Genomic DNA, 18,125 nt, shown 5'->3' with positions numbered 1-18,125 from the left:
AAATACCTTGGAGCTACTCCCCTTCAGTGCTCAGCAACTCAAACCAAAACAGAAAGAACATTGTTACCCTATAAATCTACTACACCTAGTTTTGATGCCTGTACCCTCCATTACAATCCCTCATCCTAAAAAAAAAAGAGAGGGAGAGGGAGAGAGAGAAAATACCACAATTTTCAACAGGATAACATGATGGAAGACTAAATTTTACATCTTGGAAGACAGACAGACAAGAGAAGAAAAGATAAAGGCATATAAAATCACAAAGAATATGCAGAGCGCAAATAGAAATCAAGAAGAATGTTTTAAAGAAAAGGAAGGGTTGTTTTCTTCCTGCAAGATTATTGAATCATAGAATGGTTAGGGTTGGAAGGGGCCTCAAAGATCATCTATTTCCAATCCCCCTGCCATGGGCAGGGAAACCCTCCTCTACACCAGGTTGCCCAAAGCCTCATCCAACCTGGCCTTGAACACTTCCAGGGATGGGGCATCTACAACTTCTCTGGGCAACCTGTTCCAGTGCCACACCACCCTCACAGTGAAAAATTTATTCTGTATATCTAATCTAAATCTGCCCTCTTTGCATTGAATTGCAAGTCTCTTGCCACAGAACACCTTCAAAGCCAAAAGTATAGCAGCATTTGAGAAGTGATTAGATCTGTCTCTCAAGAAATTTGTATACCAGCAGCTATGCAATGCAGTCCAGATTCTGCCTTTAATTTATCAAGTTCCTAAATTGCTGACTGCTATCAGAAAGGAGGATACACTCAAACCATTCATAGTCTCTGAGCATCTGCTACATGTCATCGTCAGAGAAAAACAAGCTACAGGGATCTTTGCTTTGACTGCAGTATAGACTTTCATTTGAAGAAATAGATCATCCTTTCTCCCCAGCCCAACCTGCAGAAAAGTCACTACCTTGACTTCACAGTATTCCTCCAAACACACTTTGCAGAGTTCACCATTCATTTGTTATTTCCATGAGCAAACGCAACGCTGAGGAACAAAACCACACTAGCTCTAGAAGCAGTCCGCAGACATTAAAAATGTGTCTTCCTGACAGATAAAGCAATCCTAGAAGCCATAAATACCGGAGAACACTGTCTAACAACTGGTTTTGATGCTTCAATACAAAATTGATTACATTTAGCAAACAGTACTTTCAAATGGATTAAATTACTTAGCAACTAAACAAATCTGCAGTGACTAAATGTATTGTAAGAGATGGTCAGCAAGCCAGCTGAGCACTGCTCACCATCCTCCAGGATCTCCTACACTTCCAGACTCAGGACACAAAACCAGCTGCCACCTAAAAGAGCCACAGTCCATATTCCTCCCAAGCTCAGCACATTTGCATTCTATCCCTTTAAGTTCCTACACTGCCCTATGATTGCAATATACAACCAGTAAAACAGAAGCAGAAGAAATCATGCTGACAGTTTCCTGGAGTAGAAGTTCGTGCATAACCTGATGAATCTTCGCCAGTTCATGTACACTTCTTATTTCCCTTATTTCTTATATAAGCTTCCCAATGGCAGGGCTTGCACCTAGTAGTCCAAACTCAGCTGTACAGCTGAGCACTCACTTTACCATAAATATGCACACTCTGTTCCACAGCTAGTTCTAGACACAAGAACATTCTATAGTTGTAGCATGATCACCACCTAGCCTTTGCCGGTCTTCCCACTCTGCTTCAATGCCTTGAGTTTTCCTAAAAAAAAAAAAGTCATTATACATGAGTGTTCTGCATCCCTGCACTCTGTTCAATTACCTCTGTCCCTTTTTGACCCGTAAAGCAGCCAAGAGAACAGCATTCTATGCAAGGTACGATGAAGAAAAGATGCAGACTGGGCTGGCACAGAAGAAGGGAAGGAGGGAAGATAAATTGGAAAACTTTCTATTACATCATTTGGAAGAAGATGCCATGAATAGTTACCCAAAAGTGAGGCTAGGTGACTAATTCCTATACAGTTTATTGCTTTTCGGACAGATATCTAAGTTCAGCAATAAATTCTAGGTTACGCCACAGTTTCCAGAAACTGTTCTTCAATTAACGCTTTTTGAAAAGCACACCTTCTTTGTTTAAAAAGGAACACTCTAAGAACGTGATTTATTTTTTTTCCTCCCCATAGGCAAATGTCTTCCACCATATCTACTGTAACAGTCTACATTCAAGTGTAAACAGCAGTACAGTACAATATAGTCCAGAAGGCCATTCACGTATCGCGAGTCAGAATTCATGCCCTGAGCAGTTGTTGTTCTATTATGCCTGTGTATTACATGTTCCTTCAAAAGACATTTTCAGATAAAAGCTAAGATCTTATGTGGTGGGTTTATGAGGCGGCATTTTGGTAGCGGTGGAGGGGCTACAGGGATAGCCCCTGTAAGGAGCTGCAAGAAGCTTCCGTGGCTCCCAGTTGGGCCCAGCCCTGGCAAGGGCTGAGCTCATCAGCACGTCTGTGAATGACATATATAAGAAGGGGACAAAGGAACCCACGCCATGTGGGACCCGCACTGAAGAGAGGGAGAAGGTGGGGGCCTGGCCCCTGCCCTCCTGCACAGGTGGCTGCCCGTGTTGAGCCACCGCCACTCACCTGGCAGCAGCCACAGCAGCTCAGCTTGGAGCGCTCTGAAGTGCCCTGCTCCTGGGGCACCAGCTGGGCAGAGCTCATCCTGCCAGGACTGCCGAGGTTCATCAGGCCAGTCGGCCCAGCGCAGCTGCAGCAGAGAGAGGACTGAGATCTGAGAGAAACGGCCATGCAGGCACCGAGGTCAGTGAAGATGGAGCAGGAGGATGCATGCCAGAGCTGAGATTCCCCTGCAGCCATGGTGAGATGGCACGCAGCCCTCCTGCAGCCATGGAGATTAACGGTGGAGCAGAGATTCACCTGCAGCCCATGTGAGAGGACTCCAAGCCGGAGCGGGTGGCTGCACTCAAAGGAGTTCATGCAGGACTGTCTCCCACGGGAAAGGACCCCACGCTGCTGGAGATTAATGGCAGAGCAGAGGTGCATCTGCAGTCCATGGAGGATCCCACACCAGAGCAGGTGGCTGCACCCTAAGAAGTCATGACTTTGTGGGAAAAGCCTGTGCTGGAGCAGTATGAAGGGTAAAGACAGGATTTCACAGGAAGGACTCACACTAGAGAAGTTTGTGGAGAACTGTGTCCCGTGGGAAGGGACCTCAAGCTGGAGCAGAAGAAGAGTGTGAGGACTCCTCCCACTGAAGAGGAAGGAGCAGCAGAAACAACATGTGACAGACTGACCTCAACTCCCATTCCCTGTTGCCCTGCACTGCTGCAGGGAGGAGGTAGAGCTGGGAAGAAGGGTGGGGTGGGGAAGGTGTTTTAAAGATCTGGCTTTGTTTCTCATTCTTTGTTTCTCATTCACATTCTCTGAATGTGACTGTAATGAATTAAACTGATTTGTCCCGAAGTTGAGTCTGTTTCTCCCATGGCCATGGTTGGTGGGTGATCCCTCCCTCTTCTCATCTTGACCCTCGAGCCTTTTGTTATATTTCCTCCTCTCATCCCACCTCTCCTGGGATGGAGATTGGTGCTTAGTTGAAAGCTGGGGCTAAATCACAGCACCTTAATATAAAAATTATATATAAAACCTTTTAAAAGAAACAGGAACTTGCAAAGACAGCAAAACATGACTGTCACCTTGACAGATAAATATCTGACTGAAGTACAACATACATGGATAAGTCAACTGAGCACAACAGCATCATGCCTGCTTGTTTAAAATAACATAAAATAAATCTTAAAAAAATTACCAGACTCCAATCTGCCTGCAAGTAGCTTTGAAAGAAGAACTGCATCTAGTCCTGCTGCCCTGTTCAGTGTTTCCAAGGAACCCTACAACTGCAGCCAACAGTTCTTCTGAGCAGAAGAGCTCTGGAATTTGACCAGTACTGCATGCTGAGTATTTGAAATATATGGATCATCTCCTTGTCTAACACCTAACATTTAGAGTCACAGAGCTAATCCGTGCATGGAACGCAGAATGAAGGTCTGTGTAATACAAGCCATAAATTTGATGCCGTACTTCCTTTCACCAAGCCCACAACTTCTTGCTGAATTAGAGTATACCTTTAAACATATCATCAGTTCTTTGATTATGGAAATCAAATCTAATTAATCTCAAATTACTGCTGGTATTGTACATCAAAATTGATGTACCACATAATCTGCGACCTTGATCTGACCTGCTCAATCTCCTCCAAAGAGTATCACAGTCTTTATACAAACCACCTGAAGTGACACTATTCATACTGCCTCCCCAAATCCTAAAATCTTCTGTTGCAACCATTTTTCATCCTATCACCTACGAACACAATGGTGTGCTGCTGCGCCCCTCCTTTTTTATAACAAGGTTTTAAAAGACAGAGCAAGACAAATCTTTTCCAAAGCAAACAAACCCAGTCCTCCTTTACAGGTTGCTCCTCAGCCTCTGTCAACCTTCTCCCACTTTATTTGTATTTTCAGTCAGCAGTTCCGAAAACCAGGCAGACTGTAGCACTGAACAGACCAAAGTAATTACTTCCTTTAAGTCACATACAAAACTCCAGTCACCAACTGGAATTAAGCTTACTTTTCCATTCGCCATTGTCACAGTAGACTGTGGGATCTTTTTCCACAGTACTGATGCATAATCAACTATACTCAGTGACTTCTGTAGAATATTCTCCATATATTTTACCTTGCATACAGAGATGAAATCAAAGCAGCTCATGGCATCCCTTGTAAAAAGAAGAAATAGACTAAAAAATTATATTTCAGTGTTTTCTCCTATTTTCTTTCCCTCAATTTTTGGTGGTTTGTTTTTTGTTTTTGTTTTTATTATTATTATTATTTTTTAGTAAAGACATAAGCATTACAATAAAGCTAATGCAAGAACTTACCCTGTAAGATTTGCAGCTTTCTCTGTAGTAATTTTTTGTAATAAGTCTAAGCAAATAGACATTATCTGAAATTCTGACAATTGTGTCTTGTTACCGGGATAATATATAGAACAAACCTCATGTTCATAATCTTAACTGCAGTTCCCAAAAATCAAGCTTTCCTTCCTATGTCTGATAAAAAACCACAATATTGAGCAGACCATTTTATTCAGGTTAGTAGAGAAAAGAACCAGAACTGATAAATAAGTTTGAGGAACTGATCTGAGTGCAAAAACTAAAAATAAAAACAGCAGCTTCCATTTAAAAAAAAAAAAAGTAGTACTAAGTACACTGAGAAAAAACATAGAAATTAAAGACATCCTGACTGAAAAGCTCTTTATATGTTCTAGATAGATTTAAAATGATGGAAGTGTTCAATTTTATTTGAAATTGTTTTAGCTCCAGGCTACAGCATACACACTGAAGATATATAACCACTGTAAACAATGGTGTCCTATAACTTGTATCTGAAAGCTCCAAAGGACTAATGAGATGTTTCCCCATGCTGTATAGAATGAAAGGTTAACCATCTTCCTAACCACTAAGACAACATCTAGAGCAGCCCAAAAAAGCAGACTTCACCTAGTAAAACTACTTTTCTTGAGAGTGATCAAGAAAGACAAGCTTCCATATTCAGATTCTGAATATTGTAACTTAAGGGAAGAGGAGACTTTACCCGACCTCCCCAGGTTAGTTTTTCAGATGCAAGCTCAGCAAGGCTTGCGTTATGCACCATGAAAAAGTTAGTCTTAAATGAGTATCACTATACCTACCTGCTAGTTTACAAGAGGTTACCTTTTAAGAACAAGCAATATCTTTCATCCGAAGTCCAGCACGTTAACAATTACAACTGCACAAAATATGTATACGGTAAAATTTCAATATCAGAAGTGACAGGCACTTACCAATACACACATCTATCTTCCCCTTGATAGCAGCTTCATGCAGAGGAGTGTAGTTCCAATTGTCTCTAGCGTTTGGGTCTGCGCCTTGGCACAGTAACAGACTAACCACTTCAGCATGACCAAAAGAGCAGGCATTGTGAAGGGGTATCAGCCCACCATCGTCACGAGCATGAACGTTGGCTCCTGTCTGTAGCAAGTGCTCTACAACATCCTTCCTTCCAAAACCTGTAAGAGAACATATTTCTGTTCATTTGTCTGGTAAAACAGCATGATTTACTATTTAAAACTGTTCACTCTAAGTCCAGCGTACAGACATCAAGCGATATTATTCATGTTCCTCTTCTACTTTTTGGCACATTTCACCATAAAGTGAGACTATATTCACCTGCTCAAACAACAGTTGGACAATTCACTTACACTCCTGACAGAGGTGAACAGTGGTGTATTATAAGCAGCCTGACTGGCTGTCACTATCTCATGAGTAAGTTCTACAATAGGCTTCTCATGCTTTTTCAATAAAAGGTTTTCATGAATTTTAAAAATTTAGTATAATATGTATGTACCTAAAGCAAGTGTCGTACATACTATCTCTTGATACAGGTCTTCATCTGGAAAAGACCTTGTATTAATAAACACCAAAGGACACTGTCAGTGCTCAGGCAGAGCAACCTAATCTCAACCCAAACTACATTCTTGCTCCTTTTCAAAGGGTCTGACTACCTCCAACTGACAAACTGCCAGAGAGACTAAGAAGTTACAGATAAGTAGAACTGAGACCTCAGCTGGGAAACAATGCCTCAGGAAGGCCTAGGAACACAGCCTTTGTTATGGCCAGGGAAAACATCACCATAAAGCCAGCACCATTAAATTAATACGCTTCAAAATCCTTCATCAGCATGCCACGTCCTGACATCTTTGGCTTGTTGTCCATGATGAACCTGGAAAGATTCTAGTGCCCAAATGTGCTTCCTATTGCCCCAAATGTCTTAAGAGCAGCAGTCTCCAAACCTTTTTGACTGCACACCCCATCAGTAAAAAATGTTTTAAGCATGCACACCCAATATAGATATATTTACAAATCATATACATGCACTACTGTACTATTATGTAGACTATAAACATACATAAAATCAGAAATTTAAAGAGGCTGAGATGAAGATGAAATAAACACTGTTTTAAAAATTCTATTATATTAGTGGCGTCCCTCAGGGGTCCGTGTTGGGCCCGGCCCTCTTCAACATCTTTGTCGGTGACGTGGACAGTGGCATGGAGTGCACCCTCAGCAAGTTCGCCGATGACACCAAGCTGTGTGGTGCTGTCGACACGCTGGAAGGGAGGGATGCCATCCAGAGGGACCTCGACAGGCTGGAGAGGTGGGCCCGTACCAACCTCATGAAGTTTAACCAGGCCAAATGCAAGGTCCTACATCTGGGTCGTGGCAATCCCAGGCATAAATACAGACTGGGTGGTGATTGGATCGAGAGCAGCCCTGAGGAGAAGGACTTGGGAGTACTGGTGGACGAGAAGCTCAATATGAGCCGGCAATGTGCTCTTGCGGCCCAGAAGGCCAACCGCGTCCTGGGCTGCATCAAGAGGAGCGTGGCCAGCAGGTCGAGGGAGGTGATTCTCCCCCTCTACTCTGCCCTCGTGAGACCTCACTTGGAGTACTGCGTCCAGTTCTGGAGTCCCCAACATAAGAAGGACATGGACCAGTTGGAGAGGGTCCAGAGGAGGGCCACGAAGATGATAAGAGGGCTGGAGCACCTTTCCTATGAGGACAGGCTGAAAGAGTTGGGGCTGTTCAGCCTGGAGAAGAGGAGGCTCCGGGGTGACCTTATAGCGGTCTTCCAGTACCTCAAGGGGGCCTACAGGAAAGATGGGGAGAGGCTGTTCAGGAGGGCCAGTTATGATAGGACAAGGGGTAATGGTTTTAAAATAGAGGGAGGTAGGTTCAGGTTGGATATTAGGAAAAAATTTTTTACCATGAGAGTGGTAGAACACTGGAACAGGTTGCCCAGAGACGTGGTGGATGCTCCATCCCTGGAGACGTTCAAGGCCGGGTTGGACAAGGCCCTGAGCAACCTGATCTAGTTGGAGATATCCCTGTTCCTTGCAGGGGGGTTGGACTAGATGACCTTTGAAGGTCCCTTCCAGCCCTAACCATTCTATGATTCTATGATTCTATGATTTACTAATGGTACAAAATATATTTTCTTCCTGCATCCTAATGAAAAATCTTGTACACTCTAGAGACCGCTGCCTTAGAGGACAGGAACGAAAATCAGGTATCAGGCTCAAGAGTGACGGTTTGAACTAAAATGCAAGTGTTCATTTTTGTACTAGTTTGCATCTCAAAGGTTGGATTGCATTTCTTATAAAGCTCAGGGCTAAAAGCAATATCACTGGAGATTTTAAAAGACTGTCCCTTTAAGAGTTATCAGGCCTTCTGGTAATCATGGATACCAAACAGCTTAAGTAAGAAGAATCCTACGTATATGAACTATGTTCATGAAACAGCTGAATTAAATGCTGCAGCAAGTGAAATTCCATCACAGTGGTGCTAACTGGCAGCTTACAGCTTGTATTAACTCCACAGATCGTGGATCAAAAACATAACTAAAGACATTATTTCCCTTCTAGAAGGCAAACACAAAGCTCAAGGGAAGCAATAAAGAAGCTGTCAGTTCTCCCCCAGGTGACCATGTAACTCTGCCACAGCAAAATGCTGCTCAGTGACAGAAAGGATTCTTAAAAGTCAGCACCCTCTGTGGCAGGCAACAATTCACGCATGAAGACTTCTCAAATTGGAATGTTGTACCCCAGAGCTGCAGTCCCTGGCTAGGACCTCCATTTCAGTAACTTAAGACCCCTTTTTGCCAGAGCCGTGCACTAATTACAGCTATACAGACTTGTAATGCAAGAATTAACATGCTTTTCACCCACAGTCCATACGGTGAGATCTCTAAGCCAGATCTAGCAGCTTTACATCCACACCAGCTTATCCAGTTAGGCTAATGTCATAACGCGACATGCAGCTTTCGGCCAAGCCGCAGACTAGCTGTTCTGCAGGAGCTTACGCTGTCTCCTCAGTGAAGCACAGAGTCCTTCAACACTCTTGAAGGACAGAAGTTTTCTAGAAGCTGACATTGTACAGTTAAGGCAGGCAGGGCCAAAACAAAAAGCCCCTTTACCAAGGCTTATCATAGTTCGAGAGTTTTGATGACAGTTTAACAATACCTGTATTTCTGCCTAAGGAAGTATTCTTACAAGACACAAACAAGGAGGTGGAAGAACAGTCTGAGCAAGCCATTACGGATACATACATGGATGCTCACATCTAGCAGAGACTGTAGCAGTTCACACCTCGGTTCATCCTGTATGGTAAAGTAGCTGATGGGCTCAAGTTAATAAGTACAGCCTGGTCACTTTTGGATAGCTGTAAGGATATCCCCATTCCCACTGTACTGAGCCCTCAGCTGCTTGCAGCACGGATGCTGGACCACTACAAATTACAAGTTAGCACACTCAGCAGATACCACAGCAGGTTTTCTTTAAAACATGGGGCTAAACAGCAGTTCAGCAGCTGCTCCACAAGCTGCTGAGCCATACCAGCTGCAGGGAGGAGCCCACAACCAGACTGGCACCCCACTCGGCAATCCAATTTTAGTCCATCACTGCAGACGAGTCAAAACTTTCTGGTACGTTATACACCGATCACTTGACGTTAAAATATACACTACAGAAACGCAAGCGTGTGAATCAAAACTGGTATTATTAAAAGCGATACTTATTTATCACGACAAAACTGCTACCAGAGAGATGTTTTTCTTAACTGAACTGTCAGCAAGGCCACTGCTACTGTAAATCACTGCAGCTTCTAGAATGAAAACTGATTTGCTTGTTTCTGTTATAAAACAGCCAAGGAAAATCATCTGTAAATTTTCAAATAGAAAAAGACAGCTTAAATGGGTACAACAGCAAACAAAGGGTACCCGGTCCCACAGCAAAGCTAGCAGGTCTGGGGTATAACTACGAACAGGCAAGCCCCCAAGGTTCCCGTGTTTATATTGCTCATTTGACTGGCAAAAGAAAATTGAGCAAGACAAGAATTAGAAAAGGATGCTTTCAACTAAACAGTAAATCTACAGATTCTACAGATTTTATTAGCCTTTAATTGTTACAGACTGCACTACTAAAAACAGTGCTGAAACTTAATGAGCATTTGCTTTACATGTACTTCTTGTCTCTCAAGGGAAAACAAGCTGACAGAGCCTGAAAACTGAAGATTCCTTTTCAAATTGTTTAGTGTTGTGATTTTCATGACTACACACATACTTCAAGGTATTGCTGGACACGGGATTATTGATAAAAGTATCTTTGGAAATGTCAGCAATAAAAACTTTACAGATTTTGGTGAATTAGCACTTCTGTTCAGTCCTTAGAAAGCATAGTAGAGGTTACTGTGATTTTTTTATCCCACTAGACCACCCATCTTTCAGAGAGAAAGTAACCAATTATGGGAATAGCTTCCACCACCACATGCAAACCGGTAAAAATTCCAATTGACAAAGTGCCAAAGTCTTTAAAATGATGACACGACCCAATTCAACGAAGCAGTTGTAATTACCGAAACTCCTGCAGTGTCAGGGTCACCTTTTGTAAAAAAACAACAAACACATGGCAAGCCGGTTGTGGCAGATGAAGCACATATAATTCGGTTTAAACTGAAGAAACCAATGTGATGTCATTTAAGACGACTTTAAAAATCCTACTTTTGTATATTTGCAGAGCAACTTTAATTTACAAAGTTTAAGGAAGAGTTCCCAAGAAAGAACCTGTAATCAAAGATCCCAAAAGACAATCAAATAGAAGGTTCCTACAGAAAACATCCAAAGCCAGGCTAACTACGGAAGAGAGTCACATTTAGAGGCCGAGCATGCAAGCTTGTTTTGATGAGATTCACCTGCCAGCTTCCAAAGCACACTCATGGGCAGGGCCTCTTATTAACTGGAGCTATTTCACACAGGTAAAATGAACAAGCTTTGCCCTCATTTTAGCTTCTTCACACAATTTAGAAGTTTCAGGCAAGCTGCAGTATCTGAGAAAGCATATAGCCCAGGAGAGAAACGAAGCAGTAATCCCATTATAAGAAAGCAGTAGCAAGAGATCATCTTAAATTTAAGGGTGAAACACTTGTCAGTCAAACCAAAGAAAAGGCAACAATTCGGAGTGACTGACAGGCTCTTCATTTCTCCAGTCATCTCAAAGAAACAACTGAAGACTAAGGCTTGGCGAAAGCCAGGAGATGGGCGTAGCTATGATAGTTTTACATAAATCAAGAGACAGGCAGACAATTCAGAGAAAATGCCACCTAACCAGTTCTTTGCCAATGCTGTATTCTTGCCTTTTTCCAATTTATACCGTCAATTTAGGCTGAAAGTGAGGGAAAAAAAGGCTTTAGGTAGTTAACTGTCAGCTTGAAAATTAAGCTAAATAAAACTTTTAAATGCTGTCAGACAAGACAGCACACAGAGACACCACCAAATGCCTACTGCTACTGCCAGGAAGACCTGTCGTACTGCCCCTTCACATCCTGTTCCCGGCCCCCAAGCTTGTCCCATCCCATCTCTTCTTGTGACATTGAACCTAAGTAACAGGAAGCAACAGGGTGAGCAGGTTGAATGACTGATAAGGGAAGGGATGCAAGGAAAGCAACAGGAGCGTCAGTTGACACCCTTTGTTGCATGCTCCAGTTAGGGCTTCCACGTTAAACCTGCGTTCAGTTAGTCACAAGCTTTCACAGGGTGACAGTTTACAAACACTTAATTACTAATACTGCCAGAAGCCACATAATTCATTGGCCAATTTCAAGACTCATTTTCAGAAAGTTTGGTAAAAAAATCCCAAACAAATAAATATATGGACTTCCCACTAGAATCAGAAGAATGCTTTCCTCAATGAGTACAGCGAACACATCAAGTAGTCAATTTGATCAGTTTACATATAGCTGTACTGTTTCACCCACTGTCCAATTAGTGTCACTTGATCACAAGATAGCATGAACTCCTCCAAACGCCAATTCCGACCTCTGCAAAGCTGCTGTTATGCGCAGAGTTTAACTTCTCATGTGAGAGACTTCTCTCACTAGATGTTTTCCTTCCTCCTTTCACCCGTTTGCTCTTAAGAACACACTGTCTCCAAAAGGAGTTAAATTTTACAAAAATGTATCATCACAGGTTAAGCACACCTGCAGGTAGTACTGTGATCTTAGGCAAAGCACAAAAGATGCTCTTATTAAATGTAATCCCACTTGTTAGAGCACTAAACATAGCTCGTGTGGAAACACAAGCCCCTGAAGCTGAGAAGCACATATTTTAAGAGACACACAACCTTTTGAGAATGGTTTTAAATTGTAAGCAAAGGGTGGAAAAAGTTCAAGCTAAGTCACTGTACACATCTCTGCTTCAGTACTTGCACATTCTGGGACCAGATTTTTTCCCCAAGACAGGTCTTCCTAAAGCCACTTCTCCCACTTCACTAGGCAGAGTACAACTAGTGAGTGATTTAACTAAGTAAACTGAAGAGCCTTCAAGCTGGGAAAAAGGGCACCTGGTTCAACATTACTGAAGGTCTGAAATTTTACATGCATATCCTCTAGTAAATTCCTTCAAATGATTTTAAATTGAAAGGAAATACAATATATTGCACAAAGTATTGCAAGACCATTCAAGTGAACAAGTTACCAGTCACAAAGAAAGCAAGCTGAAACTTCCTAGAAGGTAATACGCTCGTGACACTAACAGAGTTCATGTACTACAAACACTACAAAAACATAAAAGAAAGAAAGAATTCCAAAGTCAAGGCCAGTAATTTATCGATTCATCTTTTTACATGAAACAGTCTGCATTTTGCAGGCTCAGCCTGTAAGGCTGCCAGACTGTTTCCTAATTGACTACACAATCTGCACTCTTCATTCTATCCATATGAATCCAGCTGAAAATTGTTATTACCCCTACTTTAAGTTGCACAACGTTGAACTAATGAGTGACTTAGCTTTACAACCAACCATTTGAGTGAGGTCAGACATCTCTTCTATGGCAAGGATGTATCAGACAGCTGCAACAAAATGAGTCAGAGTAGTTTAAGAATGGTATCTCAAGCAAGGCTTTCCAGAGCAATTTAAACTAACATGTTGTACACTGCGCCAGAGGTGGAGTGGTTGATTCAGGTCTCTCTGCATAGAGTGGAAGTGCGTAGTAGGTTACCAGCTACTTCTTGCCGTTTCCTGGCTCGCCCTCAAGGAACACTCAGTAGCTAGTTATATTAGCTGTGCCTCCTCAGTTGCTTATCTGACTCTCACACTCTGAAGCAGCTTGCATTTTTATGATTCACAGCTTGCTAGCTGACAAATCAACTTGATCATCACTCTTCTTAAAATCTGATCACGGACTATTTTCCAACCCAAGTTGAGATCCCTTTGCCTTCAGGATTAAAGCCATGTACTCTGGGTATTTTCAAAAGAACAGTTATATATTTTAGCCTTCATGAAAATATTAGACTTCCAACAGTTATTACTAGCGATATCAAAAGCATGCTTACAGAAAACTACTTTCCCTAAACAGCTTTTTGCCATTACTATAGACCCAAGCAGAAAGAAAACACGGAATATCACTGATGTTCTAACGCATTGCCTAAGAACTTGAGAGGCTAACCTAACTTTAAATCAGGTTTCTCCAAGCCTGAGTTTAGGCTGACACCACCAAGACCACTTCAACCTGTGATCCCAACTCCATACCTTCCAAAAGCCACTCTGGAAACCCCTACTTCTTTCTCAGTACAGAAGCCAGCATTAAGACACAGTTCAGCAACTACTATTAGTACTCTCTATATCCTCGAGTTAAACACTAGAAAGAGAGTAACTGTAAAGCTAAAAGAAAACATCGTCTAAGAACTTGAGGGGCTAACTTCACGATCAGAAAATGTCAAAACTTCTTATTAAACAGGTGTGGAACTGGACAAGCTTATGACTGTGGCTATATGAAGAAATTAGCTAGGACTCAGCTTATTTCTATCAGGTCAATCCACCTAGTCATTTCTTAAAGAAGTGCTATTACTAATGATTTACCAACAAGGACTAGGCCTAAAAACCTATGAATCAAGGTGTCAGCAGCAAATACATATATATCCTTTTGTAAGGCTAAACCTTGTTTCAGAAGGGAAGAAGCAAGTCCACTACTGAGCCGGCTCCTATAAATTCTTGCTGGCTCTGCGAAAAAGCTGGAATTCGAAATAAAAGGTCATAGGAGTCCTCCCAATGGACCAATACAGCCAATCTCACCACCCCGCAAACCACATAATGATTCACAGAAAATACACAGGCTGAGAGTGAAGTCCCACTCTGCCCCATGCAAAGTATACCTAAAATGTGACACATTATCACATAGACTGAAATCATTCAATCATTCCAAAAATAAGTCAACAGCATTCCCCAAAGGTGAAAAAAAAAATAAGATCTGCAAAGTCCTGCACGTGGGTTGGGGCAATCCCATGCACAAGTACAAGCTGGGCGGAGAATGGATTGAGAACAGCCCTGAGGAAAAGGACTTGGGAGTGCTGGTGGATGAGAAGCTCAACATGAGCCGGCAATGTGCGCTGGCAGCCCAGAAAGCCAACCGTATCCTGGGCTGCATCAAAAGAAGCGTGGCCAGCAGGTCGAGGGAAGTGATCCTGCCCCTCTACTCAGCTCTCGTGAGACCCCACCTGGAATACTGCATCCAGCTCTGGAGTCCCCAGCACAGAAGGACATGGAGCTACTGGAACGAGTCCAGAGGAGGGCCACGAAGATGATCCAAGGGCTGGAGCACCTCTGCTATGAAGACAGGCTGAGAGAGTTGGGGCTGTTCAGCCTGGAGAAGAGAAGGCTCTGGGGTGATCTTATTGCAGCCTTCCAGTACTTAAAGGGGCCTATAGGAAAGCTGGAGAGGGACTTTTTACAAGGGCGTGTAGTGATAGGACAAGGGGCAATGGATTTAAACTGAAAGAGGGCAGATTTAGGTTAGATATAAGAAAGAAATTCTTTACATTGAGGGTGGTGAGGTACTGGAACAGGTTGCCCAGTGAAGTTGTAGATGCCCCGTCCCTGGAGGTGTTCAAGGCCAGGTTGGATGAGGCTTTGGGCAACCTGGTGTAGTGGAGGATTTCCCTGCCCATGGCAGGGGGGTTGGAACTATATGATCTTTGAGGTCTCTTCCAACCCTAATCATTCTATGATTCTATGATCTACCTCTTACATACATGCAGAACAACTCATTTGGTTATGATGGCTAAAAAGGTATTTTTGTCAACTATGTGACATCATCACCAAATGCAGGATTATCAAGCCAGTTTACAAAACAGAGAGCACAGGTATAACAAAGTTTTTCAACTAGTGAGGGGCATGTAATGCACTAAAGATATTCATAATCTGATTAAATCAACAATGACAGTTAAGATCTTTCTCAAGGAAAAGAGGTGACACATCTTTAGATCGAAGAAGGAGTGCAGTGGAACGGCAAGGGAGTAAAACAGTTTGTCTCATTCAATGTAGTTTGAAGAAGAGAATCATTAAGAAGAACACAGGATATTCCAGTGAAGAGGGTGGAAAATGCAAGAGGAAGTTACTTACTTATAATACAAGTTAACAGTCCAATTATTTAGTGAACTTCTTATCACAGAATGAGCTTCTACTAACATGTAGAAACCAGGTCTTGCTCAAATAGTTGCTGAGCTACAAATTGCAGGAAGAGCACTTGGAGGAATATGATATACAAAGAGAGCAAACTTATAACACTTTCCTAGACATTTGCTTTTGGCAACCACTACAGATAAAACCTTAAGCAAGCATACCCTTGCTCGTGCCTAGCACAATTGCTTTTTAAATTTTTTTAGTTATAAGCAAGCTAGTTTTCATTGAAAAAACTGAACGCAAAAGCTATAAATACATTAATACCTGCACTTCATTTCTTTTTTGTATTTTAAAGTCACTCAATTACTTTCAAGTCTTTAGAATCTGCTTCTTATTCTGTTTCTTGGGTGCTGCTAGACAATATCCAAAGCCTGCACTGGTACCAGAGACCCAAACATCCTGCAATTCACAGTACAGAGTTTTCCTCTTTCCAAGCATGTGTACCTCTATAGAAGAATCCCTGAAATCACTTGCGAAGGAAAAGCTGAACACCACACATCCTGAAAGGCATTCAGAATTTCAAGAGAGGCTCTGCTAGAATAATAGTCCAGTTGAAGGATGAAAAGAAAAGGACCCTTCGTTCAGCCTCTTCCTGCTTTCAAGATAGGTCTCTATCACTTTGATATGGCCTCAATATTAATTTCTGCCTTATTAATAGCTAGCAAAGGAGGTCAGGTTTATTCAGCACACTAACTGACATTTCAACACAGAGTTGAAGAACCGATTCCCCTTCACTCAGATCAACTGACAATTCACACATCCTAGATAAAGAAAATCTGGATAACACTGCTGCTTCAACTTGATGTCGCCATGCTCGTTTTATCTGGAAGTGGATAATGGACAGATGACTCCAACTTCTAGAAACAGATTTAGATCTATCCCCAGCTTTTTAAATAATTGATTACAGAGATTTCAGTTCTCACCTATCCCCGGCTCGCACATGTGCTAAGGATTCTGAATGCTCTCAGAAGTCACCACTTTTATCTGCTTTCTGTCATGAGAAAGGAGATAAAGGTTATTTTGAAACTAGAAACCTCACAAAACTTGAGGATACCCAAACTGGTCCTTCCCTATTACAGTAAAAGTAACTTAACTGCCTGGCATTGCTGCCAAAAAGGACATCTGAGAAAATCAGACTGAGCTACAGAGAAGCCAAGTACCCAGAAATAAATCAATAAATTAATTCAAGCTACCCTCAAAATTGGGAAATTAAGAATTCAGTCCTCTCACAATTCACAAGAGGAGAAGTTGAACTCTCTCTCATCATTTAAGATTTTAGCTTCAAGAGGTTTGAAAGCAGCAGTTTAAAGCATTGCATATCACACTCTCCATCTCTCATTTCCCTAGTGAAGGCCGTACAATTCACACTTATGGATAATAGCTCATGTTTTGTGAGCCATACCTAACACAGCTTCACATACACAGCACACTCCTATGCTCATAAGCGACAAGTTTTATTTCTCCCTCTGCCCACAAAGCAGGAGATCAAATCAACACATTGCCTCACCAGCCGATATATACTGCCCAAGATCACTTGCATCCAAACAATGTGCTTACAGACCTCTCCAAAATGCAGGACCCCCAAGATCCTTGCAATAAGAAATCTGCCTAATGCTACTACATGTCAAATCCATTTGGACCAGACATACTGCAGTGATTTGAGATAAAACATGTAAGATAGCCAAGGAAAGTCTTTAAATCTAGAAAAATAGATACAGGAATTTCCTAGGTGCAAGAACTTCATCTGCTGTTTTCCTCATGCTGCAAGGAAGCATCTTCCATTGCTAGTACAGTAACATCTTATTGACACTATCAATTTTGAAAGCCTTTATCCACTTAAGTAAGTTTTCTTCCCTAATCAGAGCAGCAGTTACCACTACAGTTCCAGCACTAGAGTTTGTACTAGCACTGAATTACAACTCAAGATCTCAGAGTTTAAGTGGATGCAGCAAGGTCTAATTTTACGTCTGAATCCAAAACAAGCAGAGCAGACTTGAGATGAGCCATCCAAAACATGAAGAACATGCATACACATGCGGTCCTACCAGCGTTCACTAAAATTAAGTCCATCTCCATACTCCAGAAGTTCAAGGTGTGTTAAATTCCACTTGCATATGATCGTGCTTTACTGGTAGAGTTCAAGGATCAGAGAAGAATGAAAAAGAAACAGCTCAGGACCAAAAGTTCTCTTAGTGGCATCACAAAATGTCACTTGTACTTCGAAAAATGAGTAAAACACCCATACACGTCAGAGAGTATTTTCTGACTGACAAATTGAACACCACTATTCAGAGTTCCAGGCAACATTGTGCCATAAAACGTTAATTTTTATTACCAATTTCAACACAGAGCTTTAGAGCCATACACCAGCATTTAAATACTGACCACTCAATACAGTCTTGTTAATGACCTTAATTCACGTGTACTGGTGCACCACTTAAAGCTCAAACGAGATCTGTGCCCCTTACGACATAAGGTCCAGTCCCCTAACACTGTGGCACATGTCAGAAAGCCCTCAGCCTGACCACAGAAACTGTGCAAGTCCTGAGTTACAG

The 18,125-nt window shown here is 42.1% G+C and overlaps 1 protein-coding gene across 2 annotated transcripts in view; it reads right to left on the bottom strand.

The window, feature by feature from the left end:
• Positions 1–18,125, bottom strand: part of TNKS (tankyrase) — a 151,865-nt gene that overhangs the window by 132,324 nt on the left and 1,416 nt on the right. For both annotated transcript variants that reach the window (XM_086612603.1, XM_086612604.1), the window contains exon 2: positions 5,847–6,071. In XM_086612603.1, coding sequence (XP_086468729.1) covers positions 5,847–6,071 — 225 coding nt within the window. The remainder of the gene's footprint in view (positions 1–5,846; positions 6,072–18,125) is intronic.

This window comes from Tauraco erythrolophus, chromosome 5 (genome assembly GCF_009769465.1).
Source record: "Tauraco erythrolophus isolate bTauEry1 chromosome 5, bTauEry1.pri, whole genome shotgun sequence".
Lineage (NCBI taxonomy): Eukaryota > Metazoa > Chordata > Aves > Musophagiformes > Musophagidae > Tauraco > Tauraco erythrolophus.
This window is presented reverse-complemented; position numbering and strand designations above follow the sequence as displayed.